Source organism: Danio aesculapii, chromosome 20 (assembly GCF_903798145.1).
Source record: "Danio aesculapii chromosome 20, fDanAes4.1, whole genome shotgun sequence".
NCBI classification, from domain to species: domain Eukaryota; kingdom Metazoa; phylum Chordata; class Actinopteri; order Cypriniformes; family Danionidae; genus Danio; species Danio aesculapii.
Window position 1 is genome coordinate 35,933,455 of NC_079454.1, and position 20,409 is coordinate 35,953,863.

Genomic DNA, 20,409 nt, shown 5'->3' on the forward strand with positions numbered 1-20,409 from the left:
TCATGTCCGTTGTCCCAACCCGTATGTAACACATAAAAATAAAACTGTACTCACAGATATTCATGGTACAAGTCATTTTAAGTATACTTTAATGATATACACTTTTTAATAAAGTTACAATTGTTAAGAGCACACTTTTAATTTATTTTTAAAGCATCAATGTCAAATTATTGGTGTAAAAACATTTTAAATAAAATGTGTTCATTATTTTTCGTTTTGTACAAGTGTTGTAATGTCTTTCTGGCTAACAATAATGCAGTACTGAGATCATCTTCCAGGAAGCGACATGATTTTTTTTACTTGGCAAGTAGCAGCACAAACGTGAGCAAATTGATAAAGACTCACTTGAGTATATTAAAGTCTTTTTTGACTCCAAACTTATATAAACTACTTTTTAAAATGGCAGCATTTGCAATTTAACAATAAAAAACTTTTAAAAGGATACTTGAGATAGTTGTGGGACAGTTCAGTTGAACACAAAGTAGAAGTTGAACACAAATAAAAAAAAAACACTGGAAACCCATAACCATTGACATCCAAAGGAAAAACAAACATTAACAAAATTAATAGTTACCAGTTTTTAACATTTTTCAAAATATCTTCTTGTGTGTTCAGAACGAATAAAAAGTAACGACTTGTTTGTTTGAAAGGATCAAATGATGGCGGAATTAAATTTTTTGACTGAACTATTCCTTTAAGAGTTCATTAGGTGTTGCATATCAAATATCACCCGAAACTTCTTTATGCCACCATGTTCATTTCTCTAATGATCTACATGGGTTCAATCCATGTATTCCACGTCTTTATATTGTAACACACTTAGTTGCCAACTCTTTAGTCAAGCGTGACAATACACATTAAATTCTCTTGATTAGCTGCGAGACAGTGAAAGCAGCTGAAGCTGAGTCATACTAACCGTCGTCTGCCAGAAAGCGTCAACATTCACCCGCTGCGACCCTCAGACGTTGCATCTTTTCCTTTAAAACATAAATCCACTGCCTTTTCTAATCTCCCCCAAACAACGTTCTACCCTATCTCACACCATATGACCTTTCCTGTCATCTCCAAAAAATAAACAATTGGCAGATGTAAAAATGAAAAAAGGAGACCTCTAGTGGGTGAATCCCGTCAAAGGCAGAGAGAGATTAATTAAAGGGATATCCAAAAAACTGAAAATTCTCTCATAATTCACTCAGCCTTCACTTATTCACTTGAGTTTTTTTTATTCTGTTGAACACAAAAGAAGATATTTTGAAGAATGTTGAAACCTTGAAACACTGACTTCCATAGTAGGCCTATTTGTTAGTACTACAATGCAAGACAATGGTTCACGGTTTTCAGCTTTATTCAAAATATCTTGAGGGTGAATACATTTTTTATTTATTATTCATCTTATTAACTAATTAATAGAAGTTTAAAAGTTAGTTTACTGGAAAATAAAAAGTTTGTTACCATTTACTCACCCTCAAGTTGATCCAAAACTTCAGAAATTTCATATAATTTCAGAAAACAAACGAAAGCGTTTCTAAATCAAATCTAATAATCAAACATGACAGAATCCATTCACCTAAAACTGTACGTCTGGTCTAACTTTTCCTGTTAGTTCTTTCCCTGCTTGCAAGATATTCATTAATACAACATTTCAGTAAAAAGAAGTGGGTTCTAGAACAAATTTTCTCATGTTGTTTTACAATCACCACCAATTGTTCCTCATGTTTATTTAATACAACGTCATTGAAGCATTTGAAGTGTGACACATAAACAACATGCCTACAACACACATTGACTGAATTTCTTGGTTCATTGAACATCAGCGATGAGCTATGCTTAGTGAATCTGAGTACTCATAATTGTCTACTATGGGTTCTTGATTGAGAACCGGATGCCATGTTTGTTGAGACGCTCGATTAGGGTGCTTCTTGCAAACACTGAGCCTGGAGTGAACACACCACCTCTATCAGGACAAACAAACAACCATGGGTAAGAAAGGGCTTTTTCCTAAATTTTGCTCAAATAACATTTAGTATGCATAATGGAAAATTGAAATAATTTTTACACATTTACATGTCATTTTGTTTGAAAGTTCTAAAAACGGACATCAGTCTTTGGATTTAACCATAGCAATTTTATAAAATCATGCCATCACACATATTGACGTTAAAATGTGACACATGGGATACATTTTTATTAATACTACAATAAAAAAAAATCACTTGTACTGAAAATTTAACAGCTTTAAAAAAAATTTTTATAATTTAAAAAAAAAATATTATAATTATAATATTAAAACATTATATATTATAACATTATAATATAAAAAAGTGGTCAGTAAGATTATTTAATGAATATTTCATATTTCAATATAATTTTAACAACTTTTTATGCTCACCAAGGCTGCATTTTTAAAAAAAAAACTATCATGAAATATAGTTTTATTTAAAAATATCATGAAATATTATTACAATTCAAACTAACTTCAATTTAATAAATGAAAGCTGAATGTTCAGCAGCTATTAGTTCAGTTTTCAGTGACATATCCATGATCAATATTAAAAACAGCTGTGCTACTTAACATTTCTGTATAAAATATGCTACATTTTTTCAGGATTCTTTGATTAATGGAAAATACCAAATGAAACTGAATTCCTTTGTTACTTAATAAATGTATTTACTGTCACTTTTTATGAGTTGAATGCACCCTTGCTGAATAAAAGTATAATAAAATAAGAATAAGTCAAATTCCTTCATAACGCATATACAATAATAACGTTGTTCATGAAAAAATATATGTAACCTACAAAAATATTAAAAGCCTGTTTCATAGGAGTTGATTTTAAGAACCAAAGTGTCAGCAGTTAAAGAATCATATACAGTTAAAGTCAGAATTATTAACTCTCCTGAATTAACTTTTATCTTTGTCATGATGACAGTAAATAATATTCCACTAGATATTTTTCAAGATGCTAGTATTCAGCTTAGAGTGCAATTTAAAAAACTAGGTTAATTAGGCAAGTTAAGGTAATTAGGCCAATCATTATGTAACGATTGTTTGTTCTGTACACAATCGAAAAAGGTTATTTTTTAAGAAGTCTAATAATATTGACCTTAAAATGGTGTTTAAAAACTGCTTTTATTCTAGCCGAAATAAAACAAATAAGACTTTCTCCAGAAGAAAAAATATTACAGGAAATACTGTGAAATACTCCTTGCTTCATTAAATATCACTTGGGAAATATATAAAAAAGAAAATAAATTCACAGGAGGAATACAAATGTTGACTTCAACTGTATATTATTTTGAGTCTACATTACTCACTTGTTAGGGAGACAGTGAGGTTCGTTCAGCAGTGTAATAGCAGCCTGCACCATGGCAATCGGAGTTGCGATGTATCCTGGCTCTGCAAATTACAGCAGCGGTGCCATATCTGAGTATTTGGGGTAAATATTTTAACTTAAATCCAATGGAGAATGAGTCAATACCTGGTCCTGTTACTTCAGTGCTGATTGTTGAATCTGGCTTGCCCTGAGGGGGTTCCTGCCCTGTGCTGTAGCCCTCCCCCAAAAACCTCATACAGAAGGAGGTCCCATCCATCTGGAAGAAGACAACAAGAGCAGAAAAAAAACAAATGTGACTTCAACAATAAAGACGAGGTGTGTGTATGATGCAGAATTTCAAAGCATTTTTGTTACCTGCTTTCTTGATGGTCCAGTCTTGGAAAACAAGCCAAAGGAGAAAAATTCTGGGAACTAAGGAAGAAAAAAATTGTTGACATTCCTGAGTTTATATTAGTTACTACACTGTAAAAAGTGATTGGTTACTTTACCTACAAGTGAATAAACTCAATGCTTTAGATGCAATGTTGACTGCACTTTTAAAAAAGTCAGTAAACCTGTTGTAACTTGAAACTGTTAGGCTGACTAAAAGTCAACTAATTGCTTTGAAAGCATTGAGTTTACTCATTCTTTAAAAAAAAGTCAACCAATCGCTTTAAAAACAAAGGGTTTAATCACTGTAAGAAAAAGTCAACTAATCGCTTTAAAAGCAAAGGGTTTACAATTTTTTTAAAGAAAAGTTAACAAATCGCTTTAAAAGAATCAATGTTTACTCACGTTTTTAGGAAAAGTCAACTAATCGCTTTAAAAGCATTGGGTTTACAATTTTTTTAAAGAAAAGTCAACTAATCGCTTTAAAAGCAAAGGGTTTACAATTTTTTTTAAAGAAAAGTCAACTAATCGCTTTAAAAGCAAAGGGTTTACAATTTTTTTTTAAAGAAAAGTCAATTAATCGCTTTAAAAGAATCAATGTTTACTCACGTTATTAGGAAAAGTCAACTAATTGCTTTAAAAGCATCAGGGTTTACTCACCTATTTAAGAAAAGTCAACTAATCGCTTTAAAAGCAACAGCTTTACATACTTTAAAAATCTGACAACTAATCACTTTAAAGCAAAGGGTTTACTCACTGTAAGAAAAGTCAACTAATCACTTTAAAAGCATCAGGGTTTACTCACTTTTAAAAGGAAAAGTCAACAAATTGCTTTGAAAGCAATAGATTTACTTTAATATCAGTCAACTAATCGCTTTAAATGCAACTGAAAAAAATTGTAAACAAACTACAAATGAGGCTTGATTTTCCTTTTTTAGATTTTCTTTTTATCTTAAAATGGTATCATACCTGAGTCAGCAATCCTCTGCCGAGACTAAATTTGACCATGAACCAGAACATGATGCCTGCAAAGAGAGTCTTCACCACAGAAAAAAGCCCACCAATACCCACGTATGCCATGTACTGAACCTGAGGACGAAATACCGTAGAAAAAAATAATTTAACCTTTAAACCAATAGTCATCTGATACAATCAAATGAAAGACAAATATACAAACAAAGCAGGTTAAACACTATTCTACACACATTTGTGACGGTTACATTATTAAAGTGTATATTAAAATTAACATTTACTCATTATTTACTCATATTCAAGTTGCAAACCTTTATGAGCTTTATGAATACAAAATGAGATATTTTGAAGAATGTAGAAACCAGTAGCCATTGACATACATTGTAGGAGTTTATATTTATGAAAGTCAATGGCTGTTTACAACATGCTTCAAAATATCTTCTTTTGTGTTCAACAAGTATAAAACAAGTGGAGAGGAGTAAATGATGACAGAATTTTGAGTGACCTATCACTTTAACACATACTTCTGAGGCCATAGCAAGACATCAATGAAAACTGCAGCCCATATGATGGCATCACCCTGTTGACCCTCATGACATCACCCTGTGCACTGTGGTCACTGCTATGGAGATGAAAGAGCAGGACGGTGAATCACAAAGGCTGTGAATCATCTCCTGCTCTTTTCATGCAGGCTTTCAGAGCACTATCACTGTAATCACGCTCACACAAGACAAGAGCCCAAAGAAATGTCATTACAACTGGTAAACGGCATAATTGTGTTTGGAAAGCAAGGCGAAGAAAATGTCAAAGACCGTCTTTTATAAGAGGATGCAGATGGGTTGGAAATAAGCCATTAGATCTTCATTGAAATAACACTTTTGGACACTGAATGCTGTTATTTTTTTGTTCAGAAATTGGGTTAAAGGCAAGGTCAGTTGGCATTTCTGTGTGGAGTTTGCATGTTCTCCCCGTGTTCGCGTGGGTTTCCTCTGGGTACTCCGGTTTCCCCCACAAGTCCAAAGACAAGCGTTATTAGTGAGTTGGGTAAGCTAAATTGGGCGTAGCATATATGTGTGTGGGGGGGTGTTTCCCAGTGAAGGGTTGCAGCTGGAAGGGCATCTGCTGTGTAAAACATATGCTGGATAAGTTGGTGGTTCATTCCGCTGTGGCGACCCCAGATTAATAAAGGGACTAAGCTGAAAAGAAAATGAATGAATGAATTAGGAGAAACGTTTAATTTAAAGAGCACCTATTTCAAGATTTAAAATAAATCTTTGTATCTCCAGAATGTGTCTGTAAAGTTTCAGCTCAAAACACACTTCAGATTATTTATTATACCTTTTTTAAATCTGGGAAATTTGAGCTGTTAAACATTGTAGCTGTTTTTGTTGCCTGTGCCTTTAATGCGAATAAACTGGTTCTCCCCGCCCACCACTCCCACATGTGTGTCACAGCCATAGCCTTTATATAGATAAACAGCCCAGCGACAGACAAGAGTGAAGCAGATCTCCCTTACTACTGTAAAAACATTATTTGTTATATTTGTTGTGGAGTTAATTCAAGCCTTTCGGCAATGATGAGTCACACACAATGTCGTTACAAAGATCACTCGCTTGCATGAGCGTACCCACACACGTTCAGCTTTGCATTTTTGCAAGGCAAATGTGACAGGATACACATTACTATCCACTGCTGTATGATATCTGTTATATTAATATACAAAATAAAACTGATTTAAATCCACAAACCACGATTGAATCGTCTTCTTTTATAATTATACTGACTGCGGCTGTGGCGATGAATTACGTATCGGTTTTACCGTTTACCTTTTTTACAAGAATGCACTGTTTTAAAAACGTTTTAAAATTGTAAAACTCATTCTTGATCACATTTGATGATGATTGATGATCACAGAGACCCGAACAGACCTTTTAATCCTGGTTACTTTGCACACGTCCTGTCTTGTTGATATGATTATACGCGTTACTACAGAGACATGTTAATATGCCTCTGTCAATCAAATCGGTGGGCGAAGAAACCACAGTCCTACATCACGTTGTGGTGGGCCTCAAAATGGGAGGGATTTGGATCCTATTTTAATGTCAGGAAATAAAAAAAAGAGACTCATTGTGTTTTTATCACTCCAATATGACTGTGGACACACTATACCTACACACAGTTCTGTCCAAACAACTTACAAATTTTCATCATAGGCGCCCTTTAATTAAAGTTATAATCGATAAAGCTGTAAGTATATTAAAATACACGAAATAACATTATTTTTACTCAATGTACTATATGTTTTCATTTTGAATAATATGATATATATATATATATATAAATACACATCAAATTTAAATGGACTGTGCACCCAAAAATAAAAACTACCTCATCATTTACTGTCCCTCAAGCGGTTGTAAGCCTTTGTTAATTATAAAACTTTATTTTGAAAAATGCTGGTAGTTGGCACCCATTAACTTAACTAGTATTTTTTTTCTTTCTGTGGAAGTCTATGGGTGCCAGCAACTAGCATTCTTCAAAATATCTTCTTTTGTGTTCATCAGAAAAAAGAAACTCACGAAAGGCTTAAAAACCACTTGAGGGACAGTAAAATTATGCAATTTCACTTTTTGGGGGGAACAGCTTTAAATTGAATGTTTATTTTAATGTTTATGTGTGAAGGGTGAGTAAACAATGACAGAATTTTCATTCTTGGGTAAACTATCCCTTTAAATATTTTACAATTTGAAGAAATATCAGAAGTTTACGGAATAAATCATTTATGTAGAATTGTAAGGAGTCTCTTCATTTCTGTGTACTTTCAATAAATTAAATAAAATAATTTACATAATAATTAAATTGATTAATTTTATAATTGGCGACATGGTGGCTCAGTGGTTAGCACTGTCGCCTCACAGCAAGAAGGTCGCTGGTTTAAATCCCGCTTTGTCAGTTGGCGTTGAGTTTGCATGTTCTCCCCGTGTTGGTGTGAGTTTCCACCGGGTGCTCCAGTTTCCCCCACAAGTCCAATGACATGCGCTATAGGTTAACTGAATAAACTAAATTATCTGTAGTGTATGTGTGTGAATTGAGTGTGTATGGGTGTTTCCCAGTAATGGGTTGCATCTGGAATGGCATCTGCTGTGTAAAACATATGCTGGATAAGTTGGTGGTTCATTCCACTGTGGTGACCCCAGATGAATAAAGGGACTAAGCTAAAGGAAAATTAATGAAATTAATGAATTATTTTATAATAAACAAACAATATAACAAAACAAATGAAATATAACAATAATAATCTTAATAATCATATAAACAAATGCTCAAATGAATCAAATCAAATCACATGTGTGTCAAACGTGTGTGAATTACTGTCAATCTATCAAACTCACAGGACTGTGTTTTTGTTCCTCATGCATGAAGCGCTGGGTCCGGCGCACCACAGACGGATCTGAGCCCATGAAAGGGATGGCATACTGCTCAATCTCCTTACTGAAAAATACAGCTCCCCTGGGGTAACACCGAAATAGCAAGCAAATTAACACCAGTACAGATTTCCATCCTTACAACCATTCTCCTCCACTCCTCTGGGAGTCAGCAGCTATATAAAGCACACGAACCATAGTATTATTAGAAGGACATGTTATTTTGGAAAAACTCTAAATCACCTCTTTTTAATTCGAGCGCCGACAGCTGGCAGACGTTTATGCCCAAACTTCTTCCTTATTCTTCTGAGGTTGCCACTGTCAGCAAAGCCAAAGATGGCTGACTGCCATGTTGCATCATGGGCACATCCTCCCTGATGAAGAAGACAAGACAGCTGAATAAAAGCCAAGATGTCGACTGCTTTATTGAGGACATGCAATGTGACTGATGCACACAATCTGCTAGTGAAGTCTTCATGACTCTTTAAAACAGCAAGGGCAGAGATGGAACCGCCATGGACTATATAACGTCATATATAACACATTGTACAAACCGTGTTTAAGTTTTAAAGAACATCTACATTTCATCCAGTTAACTTTTTTTTTATGAGTGGCGACAAGGTGGCTCAGTGGTTAGCACTGTCGCCTCACAGCAAGAAGGTCACTGGTTCGAGTCCTGGCTGGATCAGTTGGCATTTCTGTGTGGAGTTTGCATGTTCTCCCCGTGTTGGTGTGTTTCTCCTCCGGGTGCTCTGGTTTCCACCACAGTCCAAAGACATAAACCTAATTGGCCGTAGTGTATGAGTGTGTGAATGAGTGTGTATGGATGTTTCTCAGTACTGGTTTGCAGCTGGAAGGGCATCCACTGTGTAAAACATATGCTTGATAAGTTGTTGGTTCATTCCACTGTGGAGACCCCTGATAAATAAGGGACTAAGCTGAAGGAAAATGAATGAATGAAATCACTGTTGACTACTTTTGAGCCTGTTTTGTCTTTGACTGATCAGTGTCGTACTGAGACCATAGAGAAAACTCATTTAAACCTGTAAAGCAATAGCTAGGCCCACACGGAATCTGCGCGTGCATAATTCCGCAGAATTTCGCAGATTTCCGCAGATTTTTAGCCCGTCATTGATTCCGTTTTTTATTTGTGTAAATTTATATTTATTCAGTTAAAATAATTTCAGTATAATTATTGACTAATATGAAAATGTTCATATGATTTATTTACAATACAGTTTGTACAGTAATATTTTCTGTCTTTTAGTAGATATATTATATAAAAGACTTGATTTGATTACCAAATAAAGTGAATCTAGATGGATTTGCATTGTAAACATTAAATAAAAGTTAAAAATGTATTACTGTTTAGTTCATATATTAAGGTTTTAGTTATGATCCTCCCAAAATCATGATGACTCCCAAAATCATTCCGCATAAATCCGCAGATTTTTTACAAAATTCTGAGCAGATATAGCTAAAAATGTCAGCAGATTCCGTCTGGCCCAAGCAATAGCCAAACAATTTAATCAAATGAAAAACAAATATACAAACAAAGCAAGTTAAACACTGAACTGCACACATTTGTGATGGTTTCAATCGATCAGTGGTCATGGCCAAATTGCCCACTTGCATTTGGTGTTGATGCTGCTCTGTTTAACAAAATTTAACAAAAAAGCTGCGTGCCTATCGACCATTTTAATGTGGTCATGTATTTGGCCCGTGAACATTTCCTGCTTTCCTGCATAAAACTATTTCATAACTCTAACAAGAGGCGGTTCAATCATAACTCAAATGTTAAAACAGCGATCATAATATTATTTATCAATATGTGGCTGTTTTTGGATTCTCAGAAGCTATAGAAATAAAAAATGTAAAACAGGAAATACATTGGGACCATTGTTTTTGTCTACATCCCTTAAAATGGTCTACTACCCTTCAAAGTGCACAAATTGACATTTGGAATTGAAAATATCACTAATGGAAATTAATATATATTAGATTTAAATTATTAGCCCTTCCAAGAAACCAGGATTTTTTTTCCACAGTATTTCCTTTAGTATTTTTTTAATCTAAACTAAGACTTATTTTCTTTAGGTGGCCTGGAATTAAAGCAACTTTAATTTTTTTTAAAAACATTTTAAGGTCAACATTATTCAATTTATTCAATGTGGCAATAAACAAACAAACAAACAAACAAACAAACAAACAATTAGGCTAGTAGTGTTAGTTAATGGTTTAATACCTTGTAGTGTGACTTAAAATAAAGTGTTAGCCTTAACAAGGTTAATTATGTTTAATAGTCAAGTTAGCCTTAAATTGTGCTTTAAGCTGAATACTAGTATCTAGTAAAATAACTACAAAAATATGTACTGTCATCATAGCAAAAAGTTATTAGAAACTAGAGTAACACTTGATTTTAGGTCACAATTCACAGTAGTAACTAACTATTAACTAACACTACTAGCTTAATTGTTTATTTGTTTATTTATTCAATGCCTCATCAGCAACTTACGGCTATTTCGTGGCAAGATCAATATACATAAAACATTATATGATAAGAAGAACTTCATATTTCAAGAAGAGATGATACACAAATATATAAATAGAAATAAATAAAATTCACAAAAAAATGAATATGAAAAGTTAAATATTTTTCAATTCAATATTAGATAAAAAAAAAACTTCAAATGTTCAGTTAAAAACATACATCAAAGTGTTTTCATTATAAAGACTTTGTCTAATGGTACTTAAACTTTCACATTCTAATAAAAAATTATTCATTCATCAGCAGCAGCAACTGTGAATTCCCAGAGTTTAATATTAGCACTGCTTTAATCCTCCATCAAATCAAAGCTTCGAGTTTTTGATTACAGTCGGTCAAATTCTTCTGGAGCGTTAATATGGATCTCAAAAGTGGTGAGTTATGGCTCACCTCAGGTCCAGTGTTGATGGTTAAAAAGCTCTCCACAGCGGTGAGAGTTCCTGTAAAAGCCAGACAGAGAAGTCATGCATCTGCTGCTCTACAGGCACATTTGCCCACAGCAGCACTTCAAAGACTAGCGACAGACACGCACATCCTGAATGAGCCGAGCAGCTTTGCCTGTGTCACTGATACATCCCACTAATTGGGATGGGATTAAAGGAACTGACTGCACAAGGGTTCGTGTGAAGCAAAGGTCAAAGGCCATTCACAGGGCAAATATAACAGTGACATATGCCCGCTTTAACATTAGGACACAAATACACATTAAACCTCTAAACATGTTTTTTTTCAGTGACAGACTGGTGTTTCACTGTACTGTACATCGGAAAACATATATATTGTTGTCACATGAAGTCATATATACTATTATTAATACACTGTTTGTTTAATAGAAATCTGTAATATCGAGCATATAAAATATAGTCATGTGCTATGTACAATATAATATAATATTTACAGGCATCATAGATTACCTTTATTTAATACGTTTAAATAAATACCTTTGAATTTACTTTATTAAAATAAATTTAAGACCTTTTAAGACCTTTTTTAAGACTCTTTGCATACATTTTAAGACCTCATCAACCGGTAACTTCAACCGGTAACATTGCCGACATTTTAACTTACAGTATATTTACTAAATACTGATGGCAAGAAACAAATCCCTAACTAAAACTGTATTCAAATACAGAATAAAAAATGCTTATCCAGCAGGTGACTCTTTTATAAGAGCAGGAAAAACAAAGTAAACAAAGCAGCATGATGTCAAATCTAGTAAGATTGTATTGATGTCATAAATTACACAGCATCCCAATATTTAAAGAGTTAATTCAGCCAAACTTTATTACAGCCCAAATTCAGCCCAACTTTGAATATAATACAATAATAATTTATTACTACAATTTAATTATGTTTTTATATTTATAATAATAAAAAATAATAACAATTACACCAATAATAAAATATTGACAGATAAGCAACCCACCTTTGAAGTGATTCTGTGTATAAATGATGCCCATGTCTGCAGGTATTGAATCAAACCCGCAGCTTCCAATAATATACACACCGTTCTCCTCAGCTTTACTGTGGTACATCAGCTGTATCCCCTCTAAAAACTACAAAAATCAACAAAAACATTTTCACTAAAATAAGCAGCACAACTGTTTTCAACATTAATTAAGAGAGGTTTTTTGAACACAATGTTTATTGAAGCATAGGGTTGTTTCGATAATGATACTAGTATCGGAAATACTAGCTGATACTGCAAAAATTCTGCCATCAGTGTTGGCGAGTATATGAAACCCGATCTGATAACATATTTTTAAAAGAGAAATACAGTATGCTCGCTAACTTTGCTTAACACTGCAAATCCAGAGTTAGTTCTTCTTTGAAGAAGAGGGTAACGCACTATTTTATTTTTTAAAAATTCTAAATTTAAAGTTTCAAAGTGGTTATTTTTCAATATTATTCATACTCATTTTTATATTTCTTCATTTTTTTGCACAGATTTTTATAGTTATATTGTAAAACTTTAATTTGTAGTTTTTGATTTGTGGCTGAGCTTGTTTCAGTAAAGTACAGTGAAAAATATTACTGTTGAACGTCTGATAATAAAAATATACATAATAAAATTACATACATTCACAGTATGTATTTGTTCATGTTTTATTAATGGATAATTCTGAAGCACAGCGTAAATTAATTCTGTCAATTTGTACACAACCGTTTGTACAGATACACACTCAGGTATCGAATCAGTACTCGTATACGTCAAGACCCTGAGCTCTGGTATCGGAATCGGTATCGGGAAGGAAAAAGTGTATCGGAACATCCCTACTGAAGAATAGTGGTTGCTGAAAATTCCCTTTTACCATCACTAATAATTAGTTACATTTTAAATACATTAATATAGAAAACGGCGAGGCAGTGGCGCAGTAGGTAGTGCTGTTGCCTCACAGCAAGAAGGTCGCTGGTTCGAGCCTCGGCTGGGTCAGTTGGCGATTTTGTGTGGAGTTTGCATGTTCTCCCTGCCTTTGCGTGGGTTTCCTCCGGGTGCTCCGCTTTCCCCCACAGTCCAAAGACATGCAGTACAGGTGAATTGGGAAGACTAAATTGTCCGTAGTGTATGAGTGTGAGTGAGTGTGTGTGGATGTTTCCCAGAGATGGGTTGCGGCTGGAAGGGTATCCGCTGCGTAAAACATGTGCTGGATAAGTTGGCGGTTCATTCCGCTTTGGCGACCCTGATTTAATAAAGGGCCTAAGCCGAAAAGAAAATGAATGAATGACTAATATAGAAAACAAATTTTGTTGACAAAATGTTTAAGATCGTTGAGTTACACTTTATTTTAAGGTGTCTGTTGTAACTGTACAATGTAACTGTTCATTTAACTACACTCAAAAAAAATATTTTCTTGCTCGTTCAAACTACTTATTTAAAATGAGCTGAAACAACACAATTCTTGAGATTTCATTGGGACAATGGAATTTTTTATGTTCGATCTAAATAAATTTGTTAAATATGTTAAGTTAACTTCATCAATTTGTGTTGAGACAACATGAATGAATTGTGTGGAACCCTGCAATTTTTACAGTGTACTGAGTAACATCAATTCAATTACATATACTTACTATATAATAAGGGTTAAGATGAGCATTAGGTTTAGGGTAGTTGTATGTAACAATGCATAATTCATAGAACAACAATAAAAACATTTAACTTAACTGTTACCAAACATTTCAATTAAGAAACGAACATTGCAGATTTTACCATGTTTTTGATCAAATAAACTGAGTTTTTTAGTAAAACAAACTTTAAAAATCCCCCCCAAAAAATCCAACCAACACCAAATCATCAGTCTGTATTTTGTCAAAAGCAGATTATAGCATTAACAGTGTTTAGTGCATAACAATGTCTACCTGCGGTTCTCCACAAATGTCAATGCAGTGAGCCCCATTCTCTATACAGGCCTTCACCACCGGCTCCCCATAGAAGCGATACTGTTGAGAAAACGCATCTGAGCCTCATATACTTCCATATATGCAATATGGCACTTTACACTCAACAGTTCACTCACAATAACACAGCTTTATTTATCATTTTTTCTGCATTCAGCTATCGTGGCACTGCAGTATGAATGCACAGATGTGTAAACTGACCTCTTCCTGTCCTTTTTTTTTTTTTTTACAATAGACTTTATTGACTTACTGGTCCCACACAGTTGAGCACGATGACAGCTTGTTTGCACATGATGGCCAGTGACTCTGTCTCGGCTACATCTGCTACAATAACCTCCACAGACTTCAGTTCGGGTTTACCTGCACACAAATATTGGACAGTAAGAGACGGATGGATCTCTCTGAACAGAGCAAAATGATGCAGTTTATTCACTTTGTTGCTGGTTAATGCATGAGAAAAGTAAAATTTAAAGACTTTCATGAATGAAATTTAAAACCTATTTCACAATGTTGTCACAATACATATTTTATTTATATTTAGACTAGCAAAAAAGATCTACAACAAGAACAAAAAAGCCACACATATTTAAAAAAACATATATATGATGTATATTAGAGGTTATATTAGTGAAAAAATGTATATTAGAGGTTAAGTTCTGATAACTGATATCCGATTTAAATATAATTTAAGACCTACTGTAGAACATAATTCCTAAGTGAATTCATGACTTATTAAGACCTACAATGTTTATTTTTATTTTACTTTTTATAGCTTTACAAAAACTGTGAGATGCACATATACATATATTGTTTTATAACACTATATAATCTTCACCGCTGCATCCTTTTACTCTACGACCTATCACACAGTTTTCAAATCCTGGAATATCAGTACAGGCAATTTGATGATGATGGGATTGCCCAAACATTATGCCTTTAATCAACAATATTCTCAATCCCTGTAATCTCATCGGATAATCTCAACAGACAAAATCCTCTGAAGCTCATCTAATACCATGAACTGACTGTTTCATGTCTGCTCATAATGACAGTATGGAAATTCAATGTACACCTAATACAAGTTATGACCTATCTTAAACAACATATGTACGTTGTCATTCTGTGTGTCCTATTAAAATTGTACTGTGGTGTAGCACTGCATTAGAAAGTAAAAATGTAGTATATATACTGCTACATATACAGTTGAAGTCAGAATCATTAGCCCTCCTGAATTATTAGCCCCCCCTGTTTATTTTTTCCCCCAATTTCTGTTTAACGGAGAGATTTTTTTTTCAACACATTTCTAAACATAATAGTTTTACTAACTCATTTCTAATAGCTGATTAATTTTATCTTTGCCATGATGACAGTAAAAAATATTTTACTACTTATTTTTCAAGACACTTCTATTCAGCTTAAAGTGGCATTTAAAGGCTTAACTAGGTTAATTAGGCTAACTAGGCAGGTTAGTTATTGTATAACGATGGTTTGTTTTGTAGACTATCGAAACAAATAGCTTAAAAAATGTAAAGCTGCTTTTATTCTAGCCGAAATAACACAAATAAGACTTTCTCCGGAAGAAGAAATGTTTCCTTGCTCTGTTAAACATCATTTAGGAAATATTTTAAAAAGAAAAACAAAATTCAAAGGGAGCTAATAATTCTGACTTCAATTGTATATTAATTATTTAAAGCTTATTTAAATTTTTAATACATATAAAACTCAATTAAATACCGAAGTTAAAATGGTATATCAGGAAACTTTACTTAAACATTAAATCATTTTTTTTAAGTTTTATTATTTAAATATTTTTGATAATAAAATAATGTATAGTAATATAAGAAAAAAATATATAGTAAAGCTCCATGAGCTACCATACTGTGTTCTATCTTTATTTAGATTAGAGGAGAGTGGGGACAGTTGCAACCCTTTTTGCATTTCCTTCAATATCTCTGGAAACCCAAAATTTCAATTTAATAACCCCACCTCTATTGGGCACCCATCCACATTGCTATAATATGTGAACATATGATAATTTATGCAGAATTTAAACTAGAACAGACAAAGTCAAATGTTGCAACTGACCCCAAGCAGGGAGACAGTTGCAACAACCCACAGGGACAGTTGCAACATTCATTAAAATGTTATAAAACTGGATTATGGATTTTATTTTTATTTTTGGTAAACAGACTAAATGTAAATTGTTTAAAATGTTAAATGTGTTAAATTGGCCCCATACAGACAGACTATTAAAAGAACAGGCAACAACAAATTATCAGGCCTAAAAAAACACTGAAAATCTAGACTGAACCTTTACTTCACTACTTTGAACTTTGAAATGCATTAATCAAAGAATTCATTTTTTCAAATTAAATTACATTGAAACTGTGATAAAATAAAAATTGTACATTGTTAATATGGCAATTTTTTAATTGGGGACAGTTGCAACAGCATGTCCCAACTCTGTAAACCCTGATTAAACTGTCTATGCTAGGGAGATACAACAAATTAACGCTTGATACAGGGTAAATAAAGGAATTAGATGGTAAAATTCAACACCTTTTAAGACCTTTTTTCGCAACTTTAGGTCTGAACAGGTAACATTGGCGACATTTTAAATATATTCACTAAATATTGATTGTAAATTAAATCCTAAACTAAAATATTATTCATGGAGTGGAGTTATATGTTTGATGTTATGTCTAGATTTGGTATTGGCGAAAAATTTATAAAATGGGTCCGATTGCTCTATACATCACCCAAAGCGGCTGTATTAACTAACGGCGTTCTTTCTGACTCGTTTGTACTTCATAGGGGAACTCGTCAGGGTTGTCCCTTGTCCCCCCTATATTTGCCATAGCGATCGAGCCCCTGGCATCTTACATTTGAAACAATCCAGAAATCTATGGTGTAACTATTGGCAATAATAGACAACATAAGATACTGCTTTACGCAGATGATATTTTGCTAACAATAACTAACCCACAAAGATCATTACCTGAATTAACTGATTTGATTAAGCAATTTGGAGTTATTTCCGGATATAAAGTTAATTTTGAAATGCAATTTAATATTGTACATAGAGCCTATATATCCCCAAATAAATAACACTGTCTCACCTCAATGTCCAAAATGCAACAATAGTATCGGCACTTTTTTTCATTGTCTGTGGGAATGTCCTTTGATTGCTGATTTTTGGAATGACATTTGTGACAAACTGTCCATAATACCTAAACAGAAGGTTACAGCCTCCCCATTGATGTGCTTACTAGGTATTCTGCCCTTCTGATTTTTGGAACATTCAGATGTCTTCAAATCTCCACTGATGCTGGGGAGGAAAATAATTATGAATAAATGGGTCGGGACAGAACCCCCTCTTGTCAAGGACTGTATAATCCTGATTAAAGAAATCATAGTGATGGAAAAAATTGGACATATATTAAAAGGAAAATCCAAATCATTCCAGAAAATGTGGGAAACTCCTTTGAACTGTCTTGGCATTGATTATAATTGTACTATGTGTCCTTAATTGTACACACCACAATATTTTAATATTGTTTTGAATTACACCACACTGCTGTTTTTAATTTCATTTGTTTAGTTTTATTTATTAATTTTTATTTTATTTTTTTATCTTATAATTTCTATTTATTTATTTTTCTTTTCTATTTTCTCTTTTTCCCCCTTAAAATAATGTATACTGTTCATGTTCTACTCAGTACTGTGTACATACAACCAATTTTGAAAAATCCAATAAAAAAAATAAATAAAAATAAAATAAAAATAAAACATTATTCACATGAAAATATTAATCCAGAAGTTTTCACCTATAGAAGTGCTGCCTTGGTTACTGCAGTAAACAAAGCAGTGAGACATCAAATATAGCAGGATTTTAACAATTTCACAAACTACACAGCATCCCAAAATTTCAAACTTTAGTATACAACTATAGATTCAAATATGATGCAAAATTTAATAGCTTGTAACAGCATTTAAGACTTTTTAAGGGCCTTAACATTTCTCTAAATTGATTTATAAACTTTTAATACTTTTTAAGACCCCGCGGACACCCTGTGATAGCTATTCATATTTAAAGCTAAGAAAACAGTGATTTAAATTACACAAATGATTAATGTTTCACAAAAACAGATATTTTGACAGTATGTATTTCTGAACATTAAAAAATTACTTTCTTTTTACCTAAAAATTTGTTTTATACTTAAGCAATGGTCACATATGGTAGATTTTACTCAGATTGAGAATATGTAGTAGCTATGAATATCACCACTCTAGCTCAGTGTTTCTCAACCCCATTCCTGGAGGAGCACCCGCTCTGCACATTTTCCATGTCTCCTTGACCAAACAGACTGAAAAGAGACTGAAAGACCTGTAATGGGTGTGAAAGACAAAGGGGTCATCTAAAACATGCAGTACTGGTGGTCCTCCAGGAACGTGGTTGAGAACCACTGCTCTAGCCCATTCCTGAATGGAGGAATAAGTCTTGTTGCAACTGCCCCCACTCTCACGTAATATTAGGCTGTAGCTATATAGTGTATGTGTTTATAGTTAAAAATCATTACGTTTATGTACAAAATTTATATTTTGTGGCACTAACGTTACTTTTAAATACAGTTCGCCTTTCTATTCTTTTCTTAAATATTTTAAATTGTTATGGGCACTGAGTAAACTGAGAAGTTCCTGTCAAACGCAAATGTAAACAGTGTCAAAGACGTACACAGAGCGTCAGCTGCCTGACTGAGGGTTTTCTCCAGTCGGTTTCGACTTCGTCCCGCTACAGCCCACTGTAAGGTCCCTCCTGGACCCTCGTCAATGGACCGCGCGACCTCCTCCACCACGAACTGTCCGGTGAAGCCGCTCGCGCCGAAAACTATGAGGTGATACGGTCTCTTGCTGGACGTTTTGAGCGCCGCCATTGTGTCTGAGATCCGCGTGACGTGACGAGGTCGGGACGATCACTTCTGTTGCTCCTCCAGAGTCAGTCTCTGCAGTATTAGTGCAAAAATACTGCTGAGGTACAGTTTTTGATCAGATTTTGTTACTGATAAACTGCAGATCAGCCATAAGCCGTTTGTGGCGCAAATTCCAGGAACTGACACACACGTTGAAGTAGAGCGACATCTTGCGCTGGAAAGACGATATTACAGATAAAGATGCAAGCCGGTGGATACTCAGATATTGTCACCACATATTTTAACAATGTAACATATTTTATACATAAAAGCAAATATTTAAATACACAAATAAAACCATAAATGGCAGTTGAATTTCGATTAATAAAATGTAAGATTTTATTAAATTAAATCAGTAAAATGCTGTCAAAATAAAAGTCAGACTACTTCGGAATCTGCTTCTATTTATTTACATTTTAAGATATTATTAATATTATTATAACAAGTAACTTCATCTGCATTTATCTGATTCAACCTCACCAGCACTAACCTTCCCACAAGAAAAAAATACTATAGTAATTTGTAGAAAATATTATTGTCAAGAACTTAAATTAATCTGTTGTGGTAAATCTATAACTGCTATGGTCATATAATATATATGTTATATAATGAACAGCCAATTTATACAGCATATGTTTTACACAACTGATGCCATTCCAGCTGCAACCCAACACCAGGAAACACCCATACACTCTCACATTCACACACATACACTACAGCCAATTTAGCTTATTCAATTCATATATACCACATGTCTTTGGACTTGTGGGGAAAACCGGAGCACCCGGAGAAAACCCACGCGAACACGGGGAGAACATGCAAACTCCACACAGAAATGCCAACTGACCCAGCGGGGGCTTGAACTAGTGACTTTCTGGCTGTGAGGCTATTGTGCTACCCACTGTGCCACCGTGCTGCCTATATATATATACACACACACACTAAAATACATCACAGTTTACTGCAAGTATACTATAGGATTTATTATGGTTTATCAGTTAATACTACAGTATGCTGAAGCATTCATCTACAAAGATATAATAGAATATATTTAATACACAGTAATATACTTTACTATAATGTGGGTAAAAACAATATTATTTACTATAAATTACTAAAGCATTTTTTTCATGTGTGTTGATTTCATGAGTGCACAAATAAAATAACTGTAAATTACTTCTAACTTAATAATAAACTTTTACAAGAGTTCACTCCACAAAACTGAAACTGATTTTAATTTTTTGAACAGTCAACTTTTTGTTCATAATTACACTTCCATATTCAATGTGTTTTACGGTATGTTTTTGTGATGGTTCACATTTTGTAAAAAAAGATTAAACTTTGTAGAATAACCCAACATTTCAAGGATATTGTTCATTTAGCATTTAAATATTGGG

At 33.6% G+C, this 20,409-nt stretch overlaps 1 protein-coding gene across 1 annotated transcript; it reads right to left on the reverse strand.

The window, feature by feature from the left end:
* Positions 1-272: 272 nt before the first annotated feature.
* sccpdhb (saccharopine dehydrogenase b) lies at positions 273-19,174 on the reverse strand. Its single transcript, XM_056481544.1, has 12 exons — positions 18,778-19,174; positions 14,293-14,402; positions 14,004-14,084; positions 12,073-12,202; positions 11,037-11,086; positions 8,345-8,475; positions 8,069-8,186; positions 4,674-4,793; positions 3,690-3,746; positions 3,480-3,591; positions 3,316-3,397; positions 273-1,954 (listed from the first exon to the last, which is right to left on the reverse strand). The coding sequence occupies exons 1-12, from the start codon at positions 18,974-18,976 to the stop codon at positions 1,858-1,860; spliced, it is 1,287 nt and encodes a 428-aa protein (XP_056337519.1). The 5' UTR covers positions 18,977-19,174; the 3' UTR covers positions 273-1,857.
* Positions 19,175-20,409: the final 1,235 nt, after the last annotated feature.